Source organism: Sprattus sprattus (assembly GCF_963457725.1).
Source record: "Sprattus sprattus genome assembly, chromosome: 18".
Classification (NCBI taxonomy): domain Eukaryota; kingdom Metazoa; phylum Chordata; class Actinopteri; order Clupeiformes; family Clupeidae; genus Sprattus; species Sprattus sprattus.
In genome coordinates this window covers 21,398,494-21,418,233 of record NC_137916.1, presented here as the reverse complement: position 1 = coordinate 21,418,233, position 19,740 = coordinate 21,398,494, and the positions used below count along the sequence as shown (strand labels likewise).

General features: G+C 43.5%; 1 protein-coding gene across 1 annotated transcript; it reads left to right on the top strand.

The window, feature by feature from the left end:
* The first annotated feature begins 799 nt into the window (after positions 1 to 799).
* Positions 800 to 9,153, top strand: cdc42ep1b (CDC42 effector protein (Rho GTPase binding) 1b). The gene is made up of 3 exons (XM_080857020.1): positions 800 to 915; positions 4,166 to 6,531; positions 8,394 to 9,153. Exons 2-3 carry the CDS (start codon positions 6,078 to 6,080, stop codon positions 9,041 to 9,043), a joined length of 1,104 nt encoding a protein of 367 aa, XP_080713146.1. The 5' UTR covers positions 800 to 915; positions 4,166 to 6,077; the 3' UTR covers positions 9,044 to 9,153.
* The last annotated feature ends 10,587 nt before the right edge of the window (positions 9,154 to 19,740 follow it).

Below are 19,740 nucleotides of genomic sequence, written 5' to 3'. Positions count from 1 at the left end.
TTGTGATTTGCCAGTATTTGTCCTACCAGTCCATGGATTATATATAACAGCAGAGTGCTTTGTCTGAATCATGGCCGACTGGTTGTCTGTTACATGAGCGTTCACTCTTTGGAAGTTCATGTATAGCAAGACAGAGTGTTGCTTTGTGGCTGATGAATATCTCTCCGTGTCTTGAGGATGAGTTTGAATGGGGTCAGGTTTGTGACCCCCATGGGGTTCCAGCTCTCATCAGCTGTGACACAGCCACTGGGCTGGGTCGCAGGAGGTCAAGGATCTTTACAAGATTAGCCACATCTCTAACGACACAGGAATTTGGAAACTATTTTACTGGTGCATGAGAGCATGTTGGATTCTTCGCCATCTCAGCCAAGGTCGCATCCTGTTGGAGTGTCCGTGCGTTATGTCCATTCTTACATAGATCTAGATACACTCTGTTTTGAATAAAGAGTAAACAATCCTCTCCATTTTCAGCATTATATAACTTAATTCATTAAGGCACTCCCAGTGACGAACACTTGATGGTAATAATGACCTACAGACTTTTAGAATAGTTTTTTTCTGATCTGCCAAATTAATATCCTGCATACATTTCGGGAACAAATCAAAATTTTTAGGACAAAGCAATTTTCGAAAACATGCCACACGATACTTTCATGTAGTCTACGAACGGAGCTGGAGATACTTTCATGTAGTCTACGAACGGAGCTGGAGACTTTACTTGGACAGTCTGCTGATTTGACAACTGTTTTGTCGCTTTGCCACCGACCGCCCCCTTATTCGCCACTCAGTGTCTCAAGAGTTGCAAGGGTCTGCACACCAAACAATACAACTTCGTCCCGCACGGGGCGAAACCAACTTTTAAATCCAATACTGGCCGCAGAATGTATGTTTGCTTCAAATTGCCCGCGTTTAAAGGTAAGTTATCTTTGACTTGATTTCATAAATACATCTAATGGTAGTCGCTGTGCGAGCGAAAATACAAAATGCAAATTAAATGATGATGCGGAAAACTGATACAAAGATATACAATGCATTTTGTCAATTAAAGATAACGCGATGTTTATGACAAAGGGAATTAAAACTCACGTTTGTAAATTGAATGGATGTTTTTTTTTTATTAGATTTACTCGTATAGACACCAAGCAAATTACACAGTATCAACAATTAAATCAAAGTTTATCTAGTTTGGAACACGGCATAAGATTTATGACATTTATGGTACCTGTGGATGCGTGCATATAGATCTGTGCGCGTGTCACTGAGTGATTATGAGTATGAGTGATGGGTTTGTTGGGCATTTGACTTCTGTAAGAGCAGCGTAGGCTATCTTGACAATGTAAAAGACAGTTGAGACAGTAAGAATGAAATCGAAATTCAAAAACAGCAGGAGTATCTTTTGTACTCGAATATTTTAGTCATCTATTGTTTGCATCCTCCCCATACTAATTACACCGATTTCATGGAGCACTGAGAGTTTCACTGAACATTACCCATTTCAGAACTGTACATGAAATCCAAGGATACCAATAGCACCAAAACTTTCCAGGGAGGGAAACAAGAAACAAAGTAAGAATTAATTTGAGGATAATAGCAGGAAGTCTATTGTAAAACATGTATTGCCATTGAGACTGATTTACTCAAATGCTGCAAATACTCGCTTCCTCCTCAGGATATAAAAAATAACTAGAGAGAGCTCTCTTCTGAGAGCTCTCCATCTCATGCCATGAGCTCCACAAACATTTCCATTTCATTAAAAAAAAAAAAACCCAAATCAATTGGTCACTGTGCCATTGTCGGTGATCTGACAGAGCAACTGTCCTGGAGCCCTGCCAGTGTCTCAGGTCAATGAGACATGGGATTCTGAACACCCCGTAATAACACCCCGTTCAGTGATCTCAGTTCAGCCAGTGACTTGCACTTGCTGTGAAATGCATTAAATGTAATATGTTTTTAAAGACTGGCCCTGGCTAGACGCTGCGATGCAGACAGTCTCTGTTGGTGTCGCCATCCCCACTAGCCAGTTTGACAGGGATGCTGGTGGGCTGTTGATGTTGGGCAAATGTCATGATTGGGAACCCTAACTGCCTCTGGCCCTTTTGTCATCAGGCACTTTGTGGCCAAAGCCCTTGAAATAGCCTCTAGTACCGAGTTTGCACACTACTTCCTGTGCTATGTTTACAGAAATACAGTCGCACCCTCTGACGCTGAACATTCTGTCAGGGGTATTAATATAGCCTCAGATAGGAACAATACAAACAGGATGTAAAGGGTGCCGGTTGTTTCTTGGTTCTCTTCTTCTTATGCCTGGTTAACTGCAAGCGAGATTGCTAGCAGTTGAGCAAGAGGAAGAATCAGTGTTGCCACTCAGGGTGTATGAAGGTTGGGTAAATAGTTGAAGTGAGTGGGGGAGAAGATGGATTTTATGTGTCAGTGTTGCAATGTTTTTCTTGAAATGGAATCCCTCACAAATGGTCACTGAACTGAGGCAAGGGGGCCTAGTGAAAAATGAATCCTTATCTGGACTGTTTGTCCTCTTGGTTCCTGCTTTGACTTTAAAGAGTGTGAGAGGAGGGCAAAGGAACATAGCTAATGGGACTTAGTGATGTATGGAAGTTAATGGAAAGACGGGAGCTTTTGAAAAGGTTTAAAAACCAGGACATGACACACACATAAACCCACACAGTCATTCACACCCACACACACACACATGCACTATTTTTCTCCCTCTCTTGCACACGCACATGTACACACTCTAGCCACTTGGCTAGTGCTCCAGAGCCACGTAGCACTTGTTGATGCTGACAAACAGCAAGCAATTTTCTTCCCACAACCCACTACAGCTCCCTGAAATGGCATTTCAGTCCTGCTGAAAAAACCCAGAATCCCAGAGCGGCTATGCTGAGCCACTGTGGCAGAACAGATCCAGAACTAGCTCTGCATGGCATGGCCACTGGTGCCATCCACTTCAGTGAACCCTCAAATACCACGGCATTGCAAACATGCAGAGAGGACAGGAGGGGGGAGAGAAGGGTAGGAGGAGGAGAACGAAAAAAAAAAAAGAAAAGAAATGAAGAGCGCGGAGGCTAAATGTGGTTCCAATCAGAGGCGTTTGGTTCTTTTATTTGATGGCTGTAATGGAGAGCGTCCGGTGGCATTTCCACACGCTGTTCCCATTACAGTCCCAATGCACGCCTGCATCTGCACAGCGTGGCGCCAATGTGTAGGCTGTTTACATATACATGCAGGTACAATTAAGGAGTAAACAACGTGGTCTTAAGAAGTCCACTCATAGTCTGGCAATCCACAGTGCAAGTTTTTGTATATTCTTGTGTGTTTGTGGCAACGTTAAGAAACACATTTGTGTATGTATGTGTGTGTGTCTCCGTGAACATCTAAAAGACAGTGTTGTGTGCATTCTGTGGAATCTTTATGGGCATTAAACGTATCATTATTCTATACAGACGTTTTCTGAAAACACTCTGTTGCCTAGTCACAAAGAGCAACCCAAAACAATGACACAGCTTGCATACATATAGCACATGCCAGACACACAAAAGTGGACTGGTTGATCGCCTGCACATCCATCACTGTGGCAGGCCACCCCGCAGCCATCAACAACACATGGGTGCAGGCCGGCCGCCACCCTATGGCACTTCAGTGGCAGGGCCCTAATCAGAAGACAGTGAATCATAAACTAGCCAAGGGATCACAGCAAAGGGCCAGTCACCACACCTAATCCCACCCCCCACTCAGAGCAAGAGACGCCCTCCGAGGCTCCATCACTCTGACTCCCTGTGACACTAATCCCTTAGGATGCTCTGTGCCCATGGGGGGCTTAGCGCGCTAACTCCCGGAGAGGCTCTGGACACCAGGGGGCCCTGATGATAGATCAATAGGTAGACGAAGAGGAGAAAAAAACAACCCAGTTTCATTGCTTGAAGTAGATGTAGAGTAGGGAAGGGTTAAGAACACAGATCCATTAACCTTTGAAGCAGGGCTCTGCAAATTTGCATGGCATATACAAGTTGATATTCTCCCTTTCAACTGTGGTGCGCTAGAGGATATGACATTTGTATACTATGTTTTTTTAAATGTGATGTATATGGATTGCATAACACTGATGTTTAACTGTCTCTTCTGTTCTCCCCTTTGTGTTCATCTGAAGCTCTGTCACACTCTGAAGAAGAGGAGCCTGCTCAAGTTTGGGAGATAGGGTGCTAAGTGGATTGGCCCAAAGCAAGAGAGCGAGAGAGAGACAGAGAGCAAGGGGAGGGGTGGGTGAACCTAATCCCCCTAATCCAGGAGGTGTCCAATCCCAGAGAAGCCCTTTTTTCTCAGAAGACACAGACAAATCTAGTGCGACAGATAACGGCACACTAATTAACTATTTTCAGCCCAAAAAGATTCTTCCCTATCCTTTTACAGATTAAGTTGAACGACTCACACTTACATTTGTGTGGTCTTGGATTCATTAAAGAAGAAAACAAAGGATAAAAAGGTTTTAATCGTGAGGACCAAGAGCAACAACCGAACATCTTGTGGAATTTGTAACACGTCAAGGGGATAAAGCCCTTAATGGTGGGAAGCAGTGGTCTGGTCTTCTTCTGTCAGCTTTACGTCTTCCCACAGAATCAAATCTCCTCTTCCGTTATGATCTCCAAAGAGGACTCCACAGGACCTTTTATTGAACAGTGAGGCTGACTGTAGATTTGTTTGGTGTTTGTGCTTTTGGCCTATTGAACTGTATATGATGTGTGCAACTACTAGTCACCAGTAGACTTCTAGCAACTCTTTACTCTCCTAAAGAAAATGAGAACAGGTGAATCAGATGATGAAGTTGAAACGTGATGACGGTACCTAGTCCATGGCCTTAAAATAGCAAGATTGACGGCCTCAGTGTGCCATATGCAGTTTGTGTGTTTCTTTGACTGGCTCCAGTGCCTTCAAACGAAAGAAGTAGTATTGTTATCCTGTGAAAAGAGTATTTTACAACAGTTTGATAGTAAGATTGGTAAAAGCACATGGATTTACTAAAGTCACCATCTTAAGTGTTGCTGTCTCCAAGATAGTACCGAAGCAGAGACGGAGGGCACTGAAAACGCAAAAAACACATGAAAAGGTGCTTCTGAACCTGTGAATCCTATTAGCTTTCCTTAAGAAGTTATTTACAAATGATAACAGTTTGACACACAGGATAGGACTAGTGACACCAACAAGCTAGCTTAGAGTCAGCCAAATCAGGAAGGAATTTTGATGAGGTTTGCATAGAGTGCTAAAATATTGACTCTTGTTTTACAAGTCGCTTGTAAAATGTAAGCGGAGTGATTAGTGTCTAGACAGGAGGGATGTTTGTTTGTAAATAAAGCCTAAAAGAGATCTGGCAACGGTAATTCAGATTTTCTGTGTGTTTCAGGACACTGTGGGGAACTACATAAAAGGGAGAATCTAGATGAATTGCTGAAATTGGCATTTGGTACATTCTCTGAGGGCTTAAAAAGCCAATTTGGGAGTACGGAGTTACTTATTTGCAAGAGAGAGAGAGAGAGAGACGTTGTAGGTGGCATGATTACAGCCTCTTGGCAGTGCTATTCGCTGCGTGTATACCCAGTTGAGATCCATTTAACTCAGCGTAAGCTCTGACATAAATGACAGCCCTGGGGTCTCCTACTCTTACCTTAAACATACAGATCTCTTTTTGTCTGTAAGAAAAGTTTGTTTATATCATTCCAACACAGGATCCCAACCATCAGGACTGTATGCAAACACTTGGCCTCATCGTGCCTTTTTCACACCACGGACAGTCTGATGTGTCAGTAGCAGCGGTATTTTTTTATTCTTTAAATGACTACACAAGACTCAAGACGTAGACTCTCTACAACTGCACAACCTACTTTTCAGGGAACTCTGGCAGAATATTGGGTGTGTATTTGACCAGTACATACTGTATGGATTTTTCTCACTTCGATTGAGACAGGGGTTGCGATTTCCTTTGCGTTGCCTTGGAATTAAGGGCTATAATCAGTGCCCTGGAGGTTCTGAGTGATAAGGGTATATTTATATCAACTGGTTCAGCCACCATGAGTCTGGGCAAACTTCCAGGGATTAAGGGCCTGGTGGCAGGAGGCTCCCAGAGCAAACGTCGCTTTAAGAGCGACCTCTCTGTCGACATGATCAGCCCACCGATGGGCGACTTCCGTCACACCATGCACGTGGGCCGCGGCGGCGACGTCTTCGGAGACACCACCTTTCTCAGCAACCATGGCGGCAGCGGTGGTGGTGCACGGAGCCCCGAGTCGCCTTCGGGCTCCGTCAAGACCCCCCGGTTCTTCTCCCGAACCCTGCGCCACATCCGCAAAGCCCCCCCGCCACGGATGAGGGGGGGCTCCAGGGACCTGTCGCTGCCGCCCCCGCCCATCTCACCCATCATCAAGAACGCCGTCTCCCTGCCCCAGCTCAATATGGACATGGGCAATGGCTTTGTGCAGCGGTCCCTGTTCCCCAGCTCAACAGGGGACTCCCTCTACTCTTACGGTAGGGACATGGAGATGATGATGGTGGTGGTGGTGCTGATGTTAATGATTGATAATGATGTTAGATGATGCATGATGGTGATGATGATTGAAGATGATGGGTATGATGATGTTAACTGATGATGATGCGACTGTCAGGCAATCTCCTGCTACTCCTACGGTAGGAACATGGTGATGATGATGATAATGATAATGATGATAGGTAATGACTGATGACTGATGATAATGCAAAAAGTCGTCGTTATTTCCTTAGGGATTAATTGGCCTTTTGACTCATGCCCTGTCACACCCTTATACACACACCCACACACATTCATTTTTGAGTTGCCTGCCATAACCCCAAGCTACAAGGCAGTTTCACTGGGGCAAGTGCCTTGTCAAATGACTCAGCAAGGGTTTAAAATGGAGGGGAGCAGAGAGAGTTGGTGCCTAGTTGGTGCCATTAAGGAAAGGAAATGGCCAGTATAGAAACAGGGACAGAAACCCTAAAGAACTCAAGTGAATCATACACACGTATAATTTTATGATGTGTAACGATGCAAACACATTCAGAAAACTCCTGAGACTCTTTCCCCCTAAATCTGTCACATCCTACTTTCCTCTCTGGGCACAGTGTAACATCCTCTCCCACACCCAAACAAACACAAGCTGTTTCTCAGTCATCTGCAATCACCTTGGCAACACCTGTGTATAATCACTGCACTGCCTTAAGCAATCACAAACACACACACACACACACACACACACACACACAAAAACAAACAACCATACTCAAATCAAACAGCTGACAATATGTGGGCTGTTTCCTGCCATGAGCTGTAAGAAGCACTATAATAAACACACAGCTCACCAGCACTACACAAAATCTCCACAACACACCCACTGGATCCATAATACCACAATGCTATAAAGGGAGTATTTGTGTGTGTGTGAGTGAAAGAGAGAGAGACAGAGAGGGAGCGCAAAAGAGGGAGAGATAGTGGTTGTGGGATGTCTGGAATTCCCCCAGTCTCCAGGATCCTTACTCAACGCAAAAGGAATTCACCCCAAAGAGAGGGCACAGAAGGGCCTGGCGGGGGAGAGTGAGAGGGTTAGAAAGTGTGTATGTGTGTGGGAGGGAAGTCCATAGATGTTAGGTAATGCTCTTGCTCTATGTGAGTTATAATCAAGTTTCACTCCATCTGTCCCTCCAGTCACTGTAATGGATTTAGTTTCTTTAGTTTCCCCTCACCTTTCTGTCACCTCTCATTCATTTATTCTGTCCTCATTTTGTTAACAAGCGTGCCCTTAAGGTATATGCAGACTGCCCACTCAAGGTGCTGTGGAATGCATTGTCTCAACCTAGGTCTACAGCCTTGCTTCATGCTGCCACCTACTGGCTGGAAAGCCAAAGTGCATTCAGCAAAATGTGTTTTTTACTAAGGATGTTTAATGTTTACATTTATTGATTTATACATTGCATTCATTTATAACTGATCTTTTCAGTTAAAATACAAGCTGGAGAACCAAAAACAGCAACTCTGACAAATATCAATCCTGAGATGGACACAATTCTGAAAGTTTGAACTACTACATATGGAAGTTGGTTGAGAGCCTGAGGGCACACCTAGCCCTAACTTAAACCAGTCTCAGTGTTTAAAATCCCCTCAAGAGATATTTTTTGTATGTTGGAAAGCCTGTTGGTTAAAAACAGAAACTAGCATATATCTAATTGATTAGGCATAGCTAATTTTCAAAAGGTGTATGGGCTTATCGCTTGGTGTGGTACATTCCTGATATTTGAAAAAAGGTATATGCATTTCAAGCTTTTTTGAAGATTTTATTTATTGTTGTTTTGTGTTTTGGCCCCTGTTCCAATTACAGGTTTGCAGTCTGGCTTTGTCACACTACCCCGCCTATCTCGCCATGAGAAACAGTCCCAGGACTCCTACGGAACATTATCCCCGGACTTCCTTCGTGGGTCTCTCCTGGACAATGGCAGCCTGACACGGTCGGACTCCCTGAGCTCCTTCACCGTCGACCTGGGCCCCTCTCTGATGAGTGAGGTCCTGGGTATGATTGACAATCCCAACAATAGCCTTTCAACCAATCACCACTGGTGCAAAGGCGACGAAGACGGTGAGCTGGACGAAGATCACAGCTCTGTGTTTGAATCGGTCACAGAGAGCCCCGTCAGGTACCCTGCCAGCGTCGGTGTAGAGGGCTCGCCGTACAACAGCAGGGGGCGCTCTTGCAGCCCTGAGTGGGGTTCAGAGACGCATAACGGGGATGATAGCAATGTGTCTGCAAGGGACACTCCAGACGCCTCCATGTGGTCTCCAGCACGGGAGGAGCCAGGGATCGAAGCGGGGCAGTTTCGGCGTGCCGTGAACGTCCTGGCTCGTCACTATGGAGGCGGCAGCCTGGTGAAAGGGAGGCGGTGTAGCAGCGACGAGACCAACGGCTCTCCTGTGCTCAGCCACAGGGAAGAAACGTGTACTTACCCTGATGATGAAGAAGAGATTAAAATGTAAACATTAAACAGACCTAAACATGTTGTAGTCAGGTAGTACACAAACGCCAGTGCATCTCTTAGCACCTGGGACCAAAAGATTGGAGTGAAATATTCCCGAAGACGTTTTCATTAACACTTTGTTTTTCAGATGTAGTCCAAGTCTCAGTAAGGTCCTGCACTAATGCTTGTCCATGAAATAAGAGGTCATTAAAATGCAGCAAAGTATGGAATTGCACTCCCCTCGTATGCATGGTTTCTTAAGAGGATAAAATATGACATGACATGAGAAATCAGTAAAGTGGCCTGAGGACAGTAGGTTGCCTAACCAAATTCAACATTTTTTTTTTTTTTAGAAGAGCAGATACTATATGTGCAGGTTCAGCAGAGTAAAGGAGAAGATGGTCTGGCTATTATCATGCATAAAACAACACATTGGCATTGAGAACACAATGCAAAATAAACATTTGCTTTGACAACTGTAAATGAGACCAGATGAAAGAAGGACCTCTATGTTGTCACAGGATAAAGTACACTATGCTCACAACAAAACACAGGCCTTCCAGTGCTGTAGGTAGAAAGGCAAACTGTATAGCACACAAGGAAAGGAGCAGCATCAGTTTCCCTGTAACTTACCAGTCTACCAGTGACTCATGGATGACAGTGAGGTGAGGGTTACCTGCCTTACAGTGGTCACCTGGAATAAGGAAAAGCACATCTGTACTTTCTTCCCTTTTATACAGTGTACATCATATATTGTTGTATATACCTATATTGTTACCTTATCACCATGTCAACATTTGGACACGTCTTGTAGATGTTTCTCTAATAACAGGATGTGATGCTGGGATTGTTTTCCTGAGACACAAACTGTAACTCAGAGACAGATGTACACCTTCTAAGATGTCAGAGTTACCAAAACAACCAAGGGCAGGTCCCAGTCCTGGAGTAAACATGATTGAGGGGTTTTTAATATAAGGAAAATGTAGTACCTCCCCCTATGAGTAAAAGTGCAACTAGGTCTGCAAGAATTCAAACTAAAACACATTGACCAGATGAGTGCTACAGTGTTAATGAATTAGCAACACATTTTACTGACATGCTTTCTTAATCAGTCAGAATTCAAACCATATAATGACTGATTTATGATTATATATTTTTTAAATCCAAATATACACAGTAACACATACTTCAACATGACACTTTTGTGTACTGACACAGTTTTATGTACTTAAAAATAGCCATGAATGCTGTTTATTTTATGCTGTCTGAAGTGTGACATTTTTAAACACCCATAGAGGTAATGGTAAACATATTCTTAACACTGGCCAAATAAAACAAACATTTCAAGTATGGAAAATGTCTTTTATACTTTCTGTGTGTTGACTGAATAAGAACTCCCATTCTTTGTTGTTCCTTTTGCCATGGCAACAAATACTGCAGGTGGATAGTTACTGTCATTACTTGTCTTTCTTTAGCAATATAACAGATTAGAAATATAAAACAAATATTAAAATTGCACTGTACTGACATGTATAGACTTGAGGCGTTCTATAAAATATTAGTTTGGCTTGAGGAAAGTAAGGACTCTATTGAGCAAACGGCCATAGTTATGTAGTGAATGTCTTAATATCCAGAGGGCTAGTATTCATCTTATGGGATCTTTCTCATATGGAGTACCCCTCTGGAGAATGAGACAGCAGGTTATTGTGCTGTTGTTGGTGTTTACAAGACAGGTCTGGTGGCTATTGGCAACATAGTTTCCCCTCTCAAACTAGCATGCTATGTCATATTTATATAACTAACCAAAAGCAGCTGCCAGCTGTGTTCCAGAGGCTCTTTGACAGTCAGATTGGCCGTGGACCATCGTAATTGTCAAGTTTTAATTACACATACCATCACTAGCTTTGGCTATGCAGTATGGGAGCCAAAAGCTGTCTTGGCTTATGGGTGGTGTGTTCCGCTGAACTGTAAATGTAACAAATTATTTCAGTGGATTTTGCTTCTGGCTGTATGAAGCCTGAACTGCTACCCAGATCAAACTGGAGAAGTCTGAAGTTGTTTGTTCGGAATGAAACCTCACCTTAAGCTAGGTGGTGAGGATTTAAACCTGCTAGCCCCGTTTGATAGGCACTTCTAAGTTTAGCAGGGCTCTCAAGTTTTGAAGCCAGTCAAGAGTGACATATCCCCGACCCGCCCCCCATTCCACTCGCCCCACCCCACCGTATGCCCACAGACCAGCACCCCCCCCCCCCCCCCCCCCAGTAACAATACAAGTAACTTACTGAGCAGTATTTTGTCCATTTCATGGATGAATGTCTTATATATGCCATAGTCATAGAATTGGATGGGAACATTAATTGGGAAAAATGGTTTTCTTGAACATTGTAGACAACCTTATGCATTTAAATGTACGTACCTTGACCTCTTGTACACTCATCTCGGCAGTCAATGGCAAGTAAAAGTTTTTGACTGCTGGTTAACTTCTGTGCCTGCTGTCTGGCCTGATGCCCCTTACTGCTTATGTGCCTTGTCACATCCCGCACACCTTGATGGGCACAGGTGTTCTCTTGGCTGCAGATAGAGCACCAGTATACTAATTTGTTTTTTTACCTGACATCATTGAAAGACAGATGCAATGATTAATGCATCCATGGCCAGGATCTATCTATAAATCCAGGAATCTCTGTGTGTGGGTTTGTGGAGTGTCTGTCTAGGGCGTATCTCCCTGACGGTAGTTCCGTTAGTTATGAGATTTCGCATGTAGCTTACGCATGTCATGAACCTGTGTATTCTTGATTTCGAAGATTTTTGAATTTATAGTTTTCGAGATATTTGTATTTTACCGTTTCCCATAGAAAACAATGGGTTATCGTTTCCCGTCCCGTCGGCACTATGGGTAGTGACGTCACAATCAAACAATATACGCGTAGTAACTATCCTGCCTTCACTCAAAGTTCAGAATACCGTTGGATACGAGGTCCGCATTCAAATTCTTCTTGGTGAACAGATACAGACTTTTGCTCAGGTAATCTTAAGACAGTGATTGATTTGATCTATTAGTTTATTTTTAAGCTTCTTTATATTAAGTTTCAAAGTAAGCTTACGCATGTCATGAACCTGTGCATCCTTGATTTTGAAGATTTTTGAATTCATGTCACCGTTGTAGCGGTGTAGTAGGCTACTCCACTCTTGCGTTGTGATTTTGATTGGCACCCAGCCTTTTATTCATACACTCTGACAGGTTTAATGAACACAGAGCAAAGGCGATCACACACAGTATCTTCCGAATGACAGCCTCTCCCAACCAGGGTAAATGCAGACTGAGGTTTATAATATTGTTAACCTTTCCTGCACTGTCCGTCTCTGACCGTAGTCGGAGATTGCAGGGGAGACTGAATTCACTGCTCCAGGGTATCAACTGTTTATAACTTCGGGGTTAATTCCCGTACTCTTACTCTCTGCTGCTGGTTAGCAAATAACGCCACTGTATTCTTTGTTAGAGGATTTATTCACTACACACCGAAATAACTTTACAGCACATATGTTTTTCTCCGGTCGCTCACACAAAAACCATTCCACAGAATCACCTCTCTCGCTCTCTCATCCTCGCTCTGCCACACCCACCCTGTACGTACGACTCTTAAAGGAGCCGCACCATTTTACAACAATATTGCAATAATGAGAAAATAAAGTAGGCCTACAAACGAATTACAACAGATACATCGGGACACTTTTTTGTGAATGATGTCATAGTCATAGAACAGTCGTCGTCATAGATGTTACCCCCTACGGGCACCGCACTAGTATTTATAAAAAGCAAACACATTTACAAAAAATAATGCCCATAACATCATTGAATATTAAGGTCTGCCTAATATTTGTTCGAATTATAGGCTATATATATTTCTGATAGGCCTAATCGAGTTTATTATAGCCTATTAACGAAGTTCGGAGTCAAAGCTATAGTGAAAAGGCAGGCTGTAGCCTAAAACTGTGTTGGCTACAAACACTCGTTAAAAACTGATGCTAATTACCTGGGAAAAATTCTCTAACTGCAGTCAAGTTGTCATTGCTTGTATCAAACCATTGTGAATTTGTCGCAACATTAGAACAAAAGACGACTTACTCCTTGAAGAAGACTGATGCTCAGAGATCCAATGGTCTCCTCAGTTGAACGAAACTTTCAGAAGATCAGTCGCGCGCAATGCCAGGATGCTTTATTTTCATTGGTTGCTGGATGAAATCTTACCCAGATACAACAGATACAAAATATACTTTTTTTCTGATTGGCTATTGTGTAGCCCATTTCTTTTTTTGTATTGGCGGATAAGTGCACCTCACGTCAGAACTCCAGAGGATTCAGGGAGACTTGCTTGATTCCTCCATGGTGAGGGCAGAGCGGCCAGGTCATGTTTGCGCGCTGCGGCACATTAAATAGCCTAGAGTTTTTTTTTTTCAGCGTGAGAAATACGATGTGTGGCGGGAGTGTGTGATTAAAGACCGAAATGAGTGACTGTCACGCTCAATGCGTGACACTTGAGAGCCCTGGTTTAGTCTACCCCATTACCACTGCCGATTGTCTAAATGAGAATTATTATGACCACCGCGCGGTTTAGTCGTTTTTTTGTTTTTTTTCAGTCTTCCGATTTTCTGTCAACGATTCCCGGGACACTGAAACACCGGGGTGCACGAAATTTGGTGGGCATGTAGCCCCACTAGATTGGCGTGGAACCATTGATTTTCGTTTTGATCCGTTGCACCATCGTCGGACTGGACCCCTTTTAAAGACGGTGGGGCGATTCAGTTTCCTGTGAATACCGTAAATCCTCAAATAAAGGACGGGATTCAATTAGAAGCCGGGCTTCAGATAGTGGCCGGGGTCGTGGTCCATACGGACAAATAAAGGCCGGGCCCCGAATACAAGCCGGGGGTAAAATAAAGTAGCCTACCGGCAGTGGCGGACTTAGCAATTTGGGGGCCTAAGGCGAATTTAGCTAGGGGGTCCTAAACATTCATATGCGAGAAGTACGTTTTCAGATATCACACCACTGTATGTCAAAATGCAAAATATTTATTAACCAAACTAGTTTAAAAAGGAAATTGAAGCTTTCAGTGCTGCTTGTTCTTTTTATATGCAACCAATTAACATATCTTTAAATAAAATATACTTCTGAATGCCAAAATATAAATGAATGTAAACAAGTAAAGCAGTGTGACAGAGCATTTGTGTGAGTCAATCAGTCATTTTTACCGAATTTAGAATTGTTACAGAACTTAATGGTAAAGAATAATTATCAATCACAACAAAACAGAGTGAAAATATGAGAGAGAGAGAGAGAGAGGATGAGGAAGTTTGTGCATGTGTGAGAGAAAGAGAATGAGTATGTGAGAGGGGTCTGAGTGAGTGATGAAGAGTGTCCCTCTGTGTGTGTGTGTGTGTGTGTGTGTGCGTGTGTGCGTGTGTGAGAGAGAGAGAGAGAGAACGCATGTGTATGAGAGGGATTTGCATCATCTTTCCTGTTGTCATCAGTGTACGAGCATGATGCGCTAGGCTCCTCTCCTTCTCCTGTTGAATCAACAGCCGGATCCAGCGGCATCTCCTCCTCCTCCACCAAAACATTCGGGTCCGGTGGTGTGGTGACCGGTGTTTTCACGCTAAAAAAGGTGGTCAATTTCGGAAGGGCGTCTGTTTTTTGATGGGCCTCTTCCTTCTTTTTTTATTTGCAGCGCCACTTGGATAGTGGCGCTTCATGTTGTTGCCAATTCGAAAAGTTCACACGGCTTTGCTCACGAGTCAAAACCACTTCACTTAATTTCACCTCGCTTCCGTCATTCACAAGGAGCGCGTTCGCGGAGGCACCCACTGCGGATATTATGTGCATATTATGTGCGCGGCACTACTCAATCACAATGCGTTCTGAGTGCGCCGTAGCGAATGTAGCAAATGTTTTGGAACTCGTCTAGCGCACATGGCATGCATGGATGGAATATTCCATTTTAACGCGAAAGAGAGGGTGTGCATGGAATCTGTATTTCTTTGTAATGTATTGTGTTGTTCTTGTTTCCAATTTAAACATACAAAATTCACTATTTATGAAAATTACCATTTATCTGTGAATTACTGTCCAAAGGGCCCCAATTACCAGCGGTAGGCCTATGGAAAATTTGCAGCCCCGGTCAGAGGGGGCTCCTACAGTTGGATGGGGCCTAAGGCGCAAAAACCGCGCCTGCCTACCGGTATATTACTGTAGTCTACCAGCATCAGTCCGTCGGCTCAAAGTAGGCATCACAATTTAATTGAATGCATTTCACAAATACATGTTCTCCTCATGTTTAATATTATATTATATTATATTGTTGGCTAATCTCATGGGCTGTTTGCAATAAAAAAAGACATTTCCTCACGTAGGACTATAGGCGAATGTTTAGCCTAAATGCACGTATCGTATAGCCTACTGTTGTTTATCTGTAACGTTTTAGTTGGCTAGGTTACTTTTTCCAGAAGGGATCATAAAGCAGTAGTAGACTTACGTAACTTTGATATTAAATTCAAAGAGATGGTGTATGCTGATTGCTGAAGAACATTCGGGAGAAAAAGCAGCAAAGAAGTTCGACATGGACCCGAGACGAATGCGATAGGCTACGACTAGCAGGTGGAGGTAGAAAGAAAGAAAGGCTGAATATCAAACCAGCTGGTTGAATATATGTTTTCAGTCCGCGATAAGCATAATAGAGTGTCTAGAAAAATTATTAAATTCAAGGCTTTGGAAATATTTTCCTCCGTGACTGACAGTGGAGACCATAACTCCGATGTTTATTTTTTACGTTGACACACCCCGACCTAAAGCACTACCCGAAGTGCAGGAAGTGTTGAACGCATATGCAATGAATTATATTCGCCTACTGCAATTATGCCCATTATTTAAATAATACAATTCTATAACAGAAGATAAGTAAGAAATAAAGACCTGCCCCTAATACAAGCCTGCCCTAAATAAAGGCCGGTGCGCTGTGCAGCCTAAGTAAATACAAGCCCCGGCCACTATTTGAGTATTTACGGTAAGTCGAAAACCGTAGGGTTTAGGAGGACCACATCTTTTTGTATGTTGGTCTTAACCCTTTAGGCGCCAGAGGTTTTTTCCTAAAACGGTCGATTTTGACATTTTATTTTCAAAAGGCTGTATCTTAAAATGTATAAGAGATAGAGACTTTCGGTAAATTAGAGAAATGTTAAGGTGACCCAAAGTATATGTGGGGATTAAATATCCCCATCTAATTACCATATTATGACGTCATATGGCGGCGGCCATCTTGGATTTTAGCATTTTCATGAAAAGTCCCATGTTTGAATGACAAAATGCAGAACTTCTTTCCCCAAAAAATTTCCCTCACCTTCTGTATACTATATTACACAATAGTGAATGCCCAGATAAATAGTAAGTTGTAAACAAACTGTGTAAATCATTACTAATAAATGGCAGAAACAAACCGAATGCATGTAGCGGTAGGCTGGCCCTTTGCTGCACAGATTTTCTATTTACTACATACAGTAGGCACTCTGATTCCATGCATGGGGCACATAGTATTCATATGATACACAAACACATGTAGACAAGATCTGTTTGGTTTAAAGCTCACTCGCCACAGCAAGGCACAGATCATGAGTGAGATGACAAGACAAGACAACGACAACAGACAATAGTATTTTTTTCTTTTTGTTGTTTTTGTTGTTTTTTTTTTGTTTTTTTTTAGAGTTGACAAAGACACACACATCAAACGGATATGTGCACAAAAAAGAACACATATTGTACACTACTAAATGGTTAGGGAAATAAACAGTAAATCATTACTAATAAATGGCGGGGGGGACAGGGGGACGAATTTACGTTACAGGCCTTTTGCTGTAGAGATAATGAATCCCTATCCATCCAGGTGACATCTCCTGTAGTGTTTCATAGTGTGGTACCTCTCATTGCAAGGCACAACACAAAGACCCACTCCACACTGCCTACACATGTATTTTGTCTGACGGCGGCCTTTAGGGCGGCTCCGATCAGAACAAACAACACAATCTGGGTAACCATCAGCCTGGCAGATAAAGTGGCGCTCAGTGAGTCTCTGTGGTAGGTCTCCCAATGAGGCCGACTTTCGGCCTTTGTTGCTCTCTTTCCTGGAGTAGCCTTCCAGTAAAGCAGAGATGACATCCTGCACAAAGACTTTCAGGGGCTTGTGAGGAGCAGCAGTGCAGCGGCAGTAAATAATGTGTGCGTTCACCATGCTTACACTCAGAATGTTGTTAAAAATTCTGGTGTACCATTTCGTGGACCTATGGGGAAAGAGGTAGGTCTTCATCCTCTGGTCTGCTGTGTCGACACCCCCCATGAACGAATTGTAGTCATCAACACACACAGGCCTATTTATTTCCCTATAACCAGTATCAGTGTTTTTGGTCCTGATGCGCTTTCTGACACATGTGTTGCCATGGAGTGTAGACAGCATTGTGAGGCGCTTGGTATCATGCCACGCACAAGCTAGCATTTTCCCCTTCCTCATGAACACTGGATTGTCTCCCTTGCTCAGTGGTAGCTGTTCACGGGTTAGGCCCTTTGGCATCCCCCTCCTCTTACTGCTGACAGTCCCACACAAACCAGTGTCACTGCTTGCCAGCTCATCTGCTATTGCTGGTGAGGTGTAATAGCTGTCCATGTACACCTCATGCCCTTTGCCTGTGCACGGTGTCATCAGCTCACGGACAATAAGGTGTGTGGCACTGAATTCATTGGCTTCAGGCCTACTTAGACTTTGTAGCCATATTTGTCTGGCTTGTTGGGGTTGTACATTTTTAGGGTTGATTTCCCTTTGAATGCAATGGTCATTTCATCCAGTGACAGCTGCTTTGATGGACCGTACACTGCTGAAAACCGGGGGATGACCAAATTAATGATGGGGCGGATCTTGAAAAGCCTGTCATAACCTGGCTGACCCCTGTCAGTACACTCCTCATTATTGGTGAAATGAAGGAAAGACAGAATCAGCTCAAATGTATTCCTGGACATGACCTTGCCAAACCCAGGCGTTGCTGTTGGCCAATATTCTGCTCAGTAGTCCTCCAACTCTGCCTTCTCTACCAGACCCATGCTCAAATGCAGCGAAAAGAATGCTTTCATTTCGCTGACATTTATGTCACACCATTGAAGGAATCTGGAGTGTGGCTTGAGTTGGTGGGAGGCAAGAAATTGATGGGCGTACCTATTTGTCTCTATCACTAGTAATTTCCAGAATTCATCAGTGAGAAAGAGAGATAGAAAATCTAAGGGCGAAGAATTAGCATTGATTTGTCTTCCCCCCAGATATCCAATAGGCTGATCAAAGGGTAGTGTTTCCCCTAGGTTTACAACTTAGGGGGGGGGGGAGGGGGACGGCGGCAGGGGCGCGGCGCGATGCACCGCGGCGGCGGACGCGCCGCGGCGGTGGACGCGCCGCGGCGGCGGACACGGACACAAACACTTAAATTAATTATGATGTTAATGTGTTTCTTTGAATGACAGCAGTCAATAAGTATAATTTTACATGTTTTATGGTAAAGGTAACCTTAAATGACTTATTTTGTGATCTGGCGCTATATTTATAAAAAAAAAAAATTTTTTTTTTTTTTTTTTTTTTTTACTTGACCTTCCAGGGGGGGCGGGCGGGGCCGTTGGGGGGGCGGGCCGCCACCCTAATATCATTGTAGGGGAAACACTGAAGGGCATTATCCAACTTTGATACTCCTCCTCATTAGCCAAGTACTCAAAGCCAGCATTCCCAATTCCATCATCTTGCCTATGCATGGCATTGCCTCCTCTACCACGTGTCACACCGCCTCTGCTGCGAGTAGCACGTCCAGATCTGCCTAGCACACGCGCCGAGTGGAGAGAATTAGCAAAACTCGGACTACCCTCATTCACATAGCTACTCCCCACCCTGCCTGTACGTTGCCCCCTCACTCTCCTGTGAACGCTTCTGCCTCTTCTGACATACCCAGTGTCATTAGACAAAACCACGTTATGGTCGCCACAATTGCGGAGAGGCACACTGTCGTCAGAAGAACAAGCTAGCTCGAGATGACTAGGGATGCACCGATCCGCTTTTTTCACCTCCGATACCGATATCTGAGGTTTAGTATCGGCCGATACCGATCTGATACCGATATAAAAAACAGCGCGAAACTATGGTAACTGTGTGTGTGTGACCACACGTGCGAGAGGGAGAAGTGAGGAGTGCATGACATGAGATCTTGGTGCATTTTTTGCTCATTTGCTACTTAACATCATGTCTAGTCATCACTATCAATTCATAACATAGGCTAAAAATAATCACAAATAATGTACGTTCTAACTAGCGCTAGTGTTCATATTAGTTAGCAATCATATGTCTGTTGGCGTCAACTTTTAAGTTACATTGTAGAGGCTCAGCATGGTGACCTGTTAATGTATTTGCTGGTTCTAGTCTGTTAAAAGACCCACGATTACCAAAGCAGTATTTTTTATATCCCTTTAATGTGCATTCATCAATTTCCATTACATGACGATGCAGGTGATCCTACATATGTGTGTGTCTGCAATGAGAATGGGGACTAATTAGCACTGCACTGAATTACTTTAACATGAGTTAATGCTACACGATAACAAATACACAACTAATATTACTCGATACATATAATTGTGGACATTACAC

Excerpts from the sequence above, each read along its gene's own strand:
- cdc42ep1b (XM_080857020.1), top strand. The coding sequence starts at position 6,078 with ATGAGTCTGGGCAAACTTCCAGGGATTAAGGGCCTGGTGGCAGGAGGC. Across the intron at positions 6,532-8,393 it reads GGACTCCCTCTACTCTTACG|GTTTGCAGTCTGGCTTTGTC; the intron begins GTAGGGACATGG and ends TTCCAATTACAG.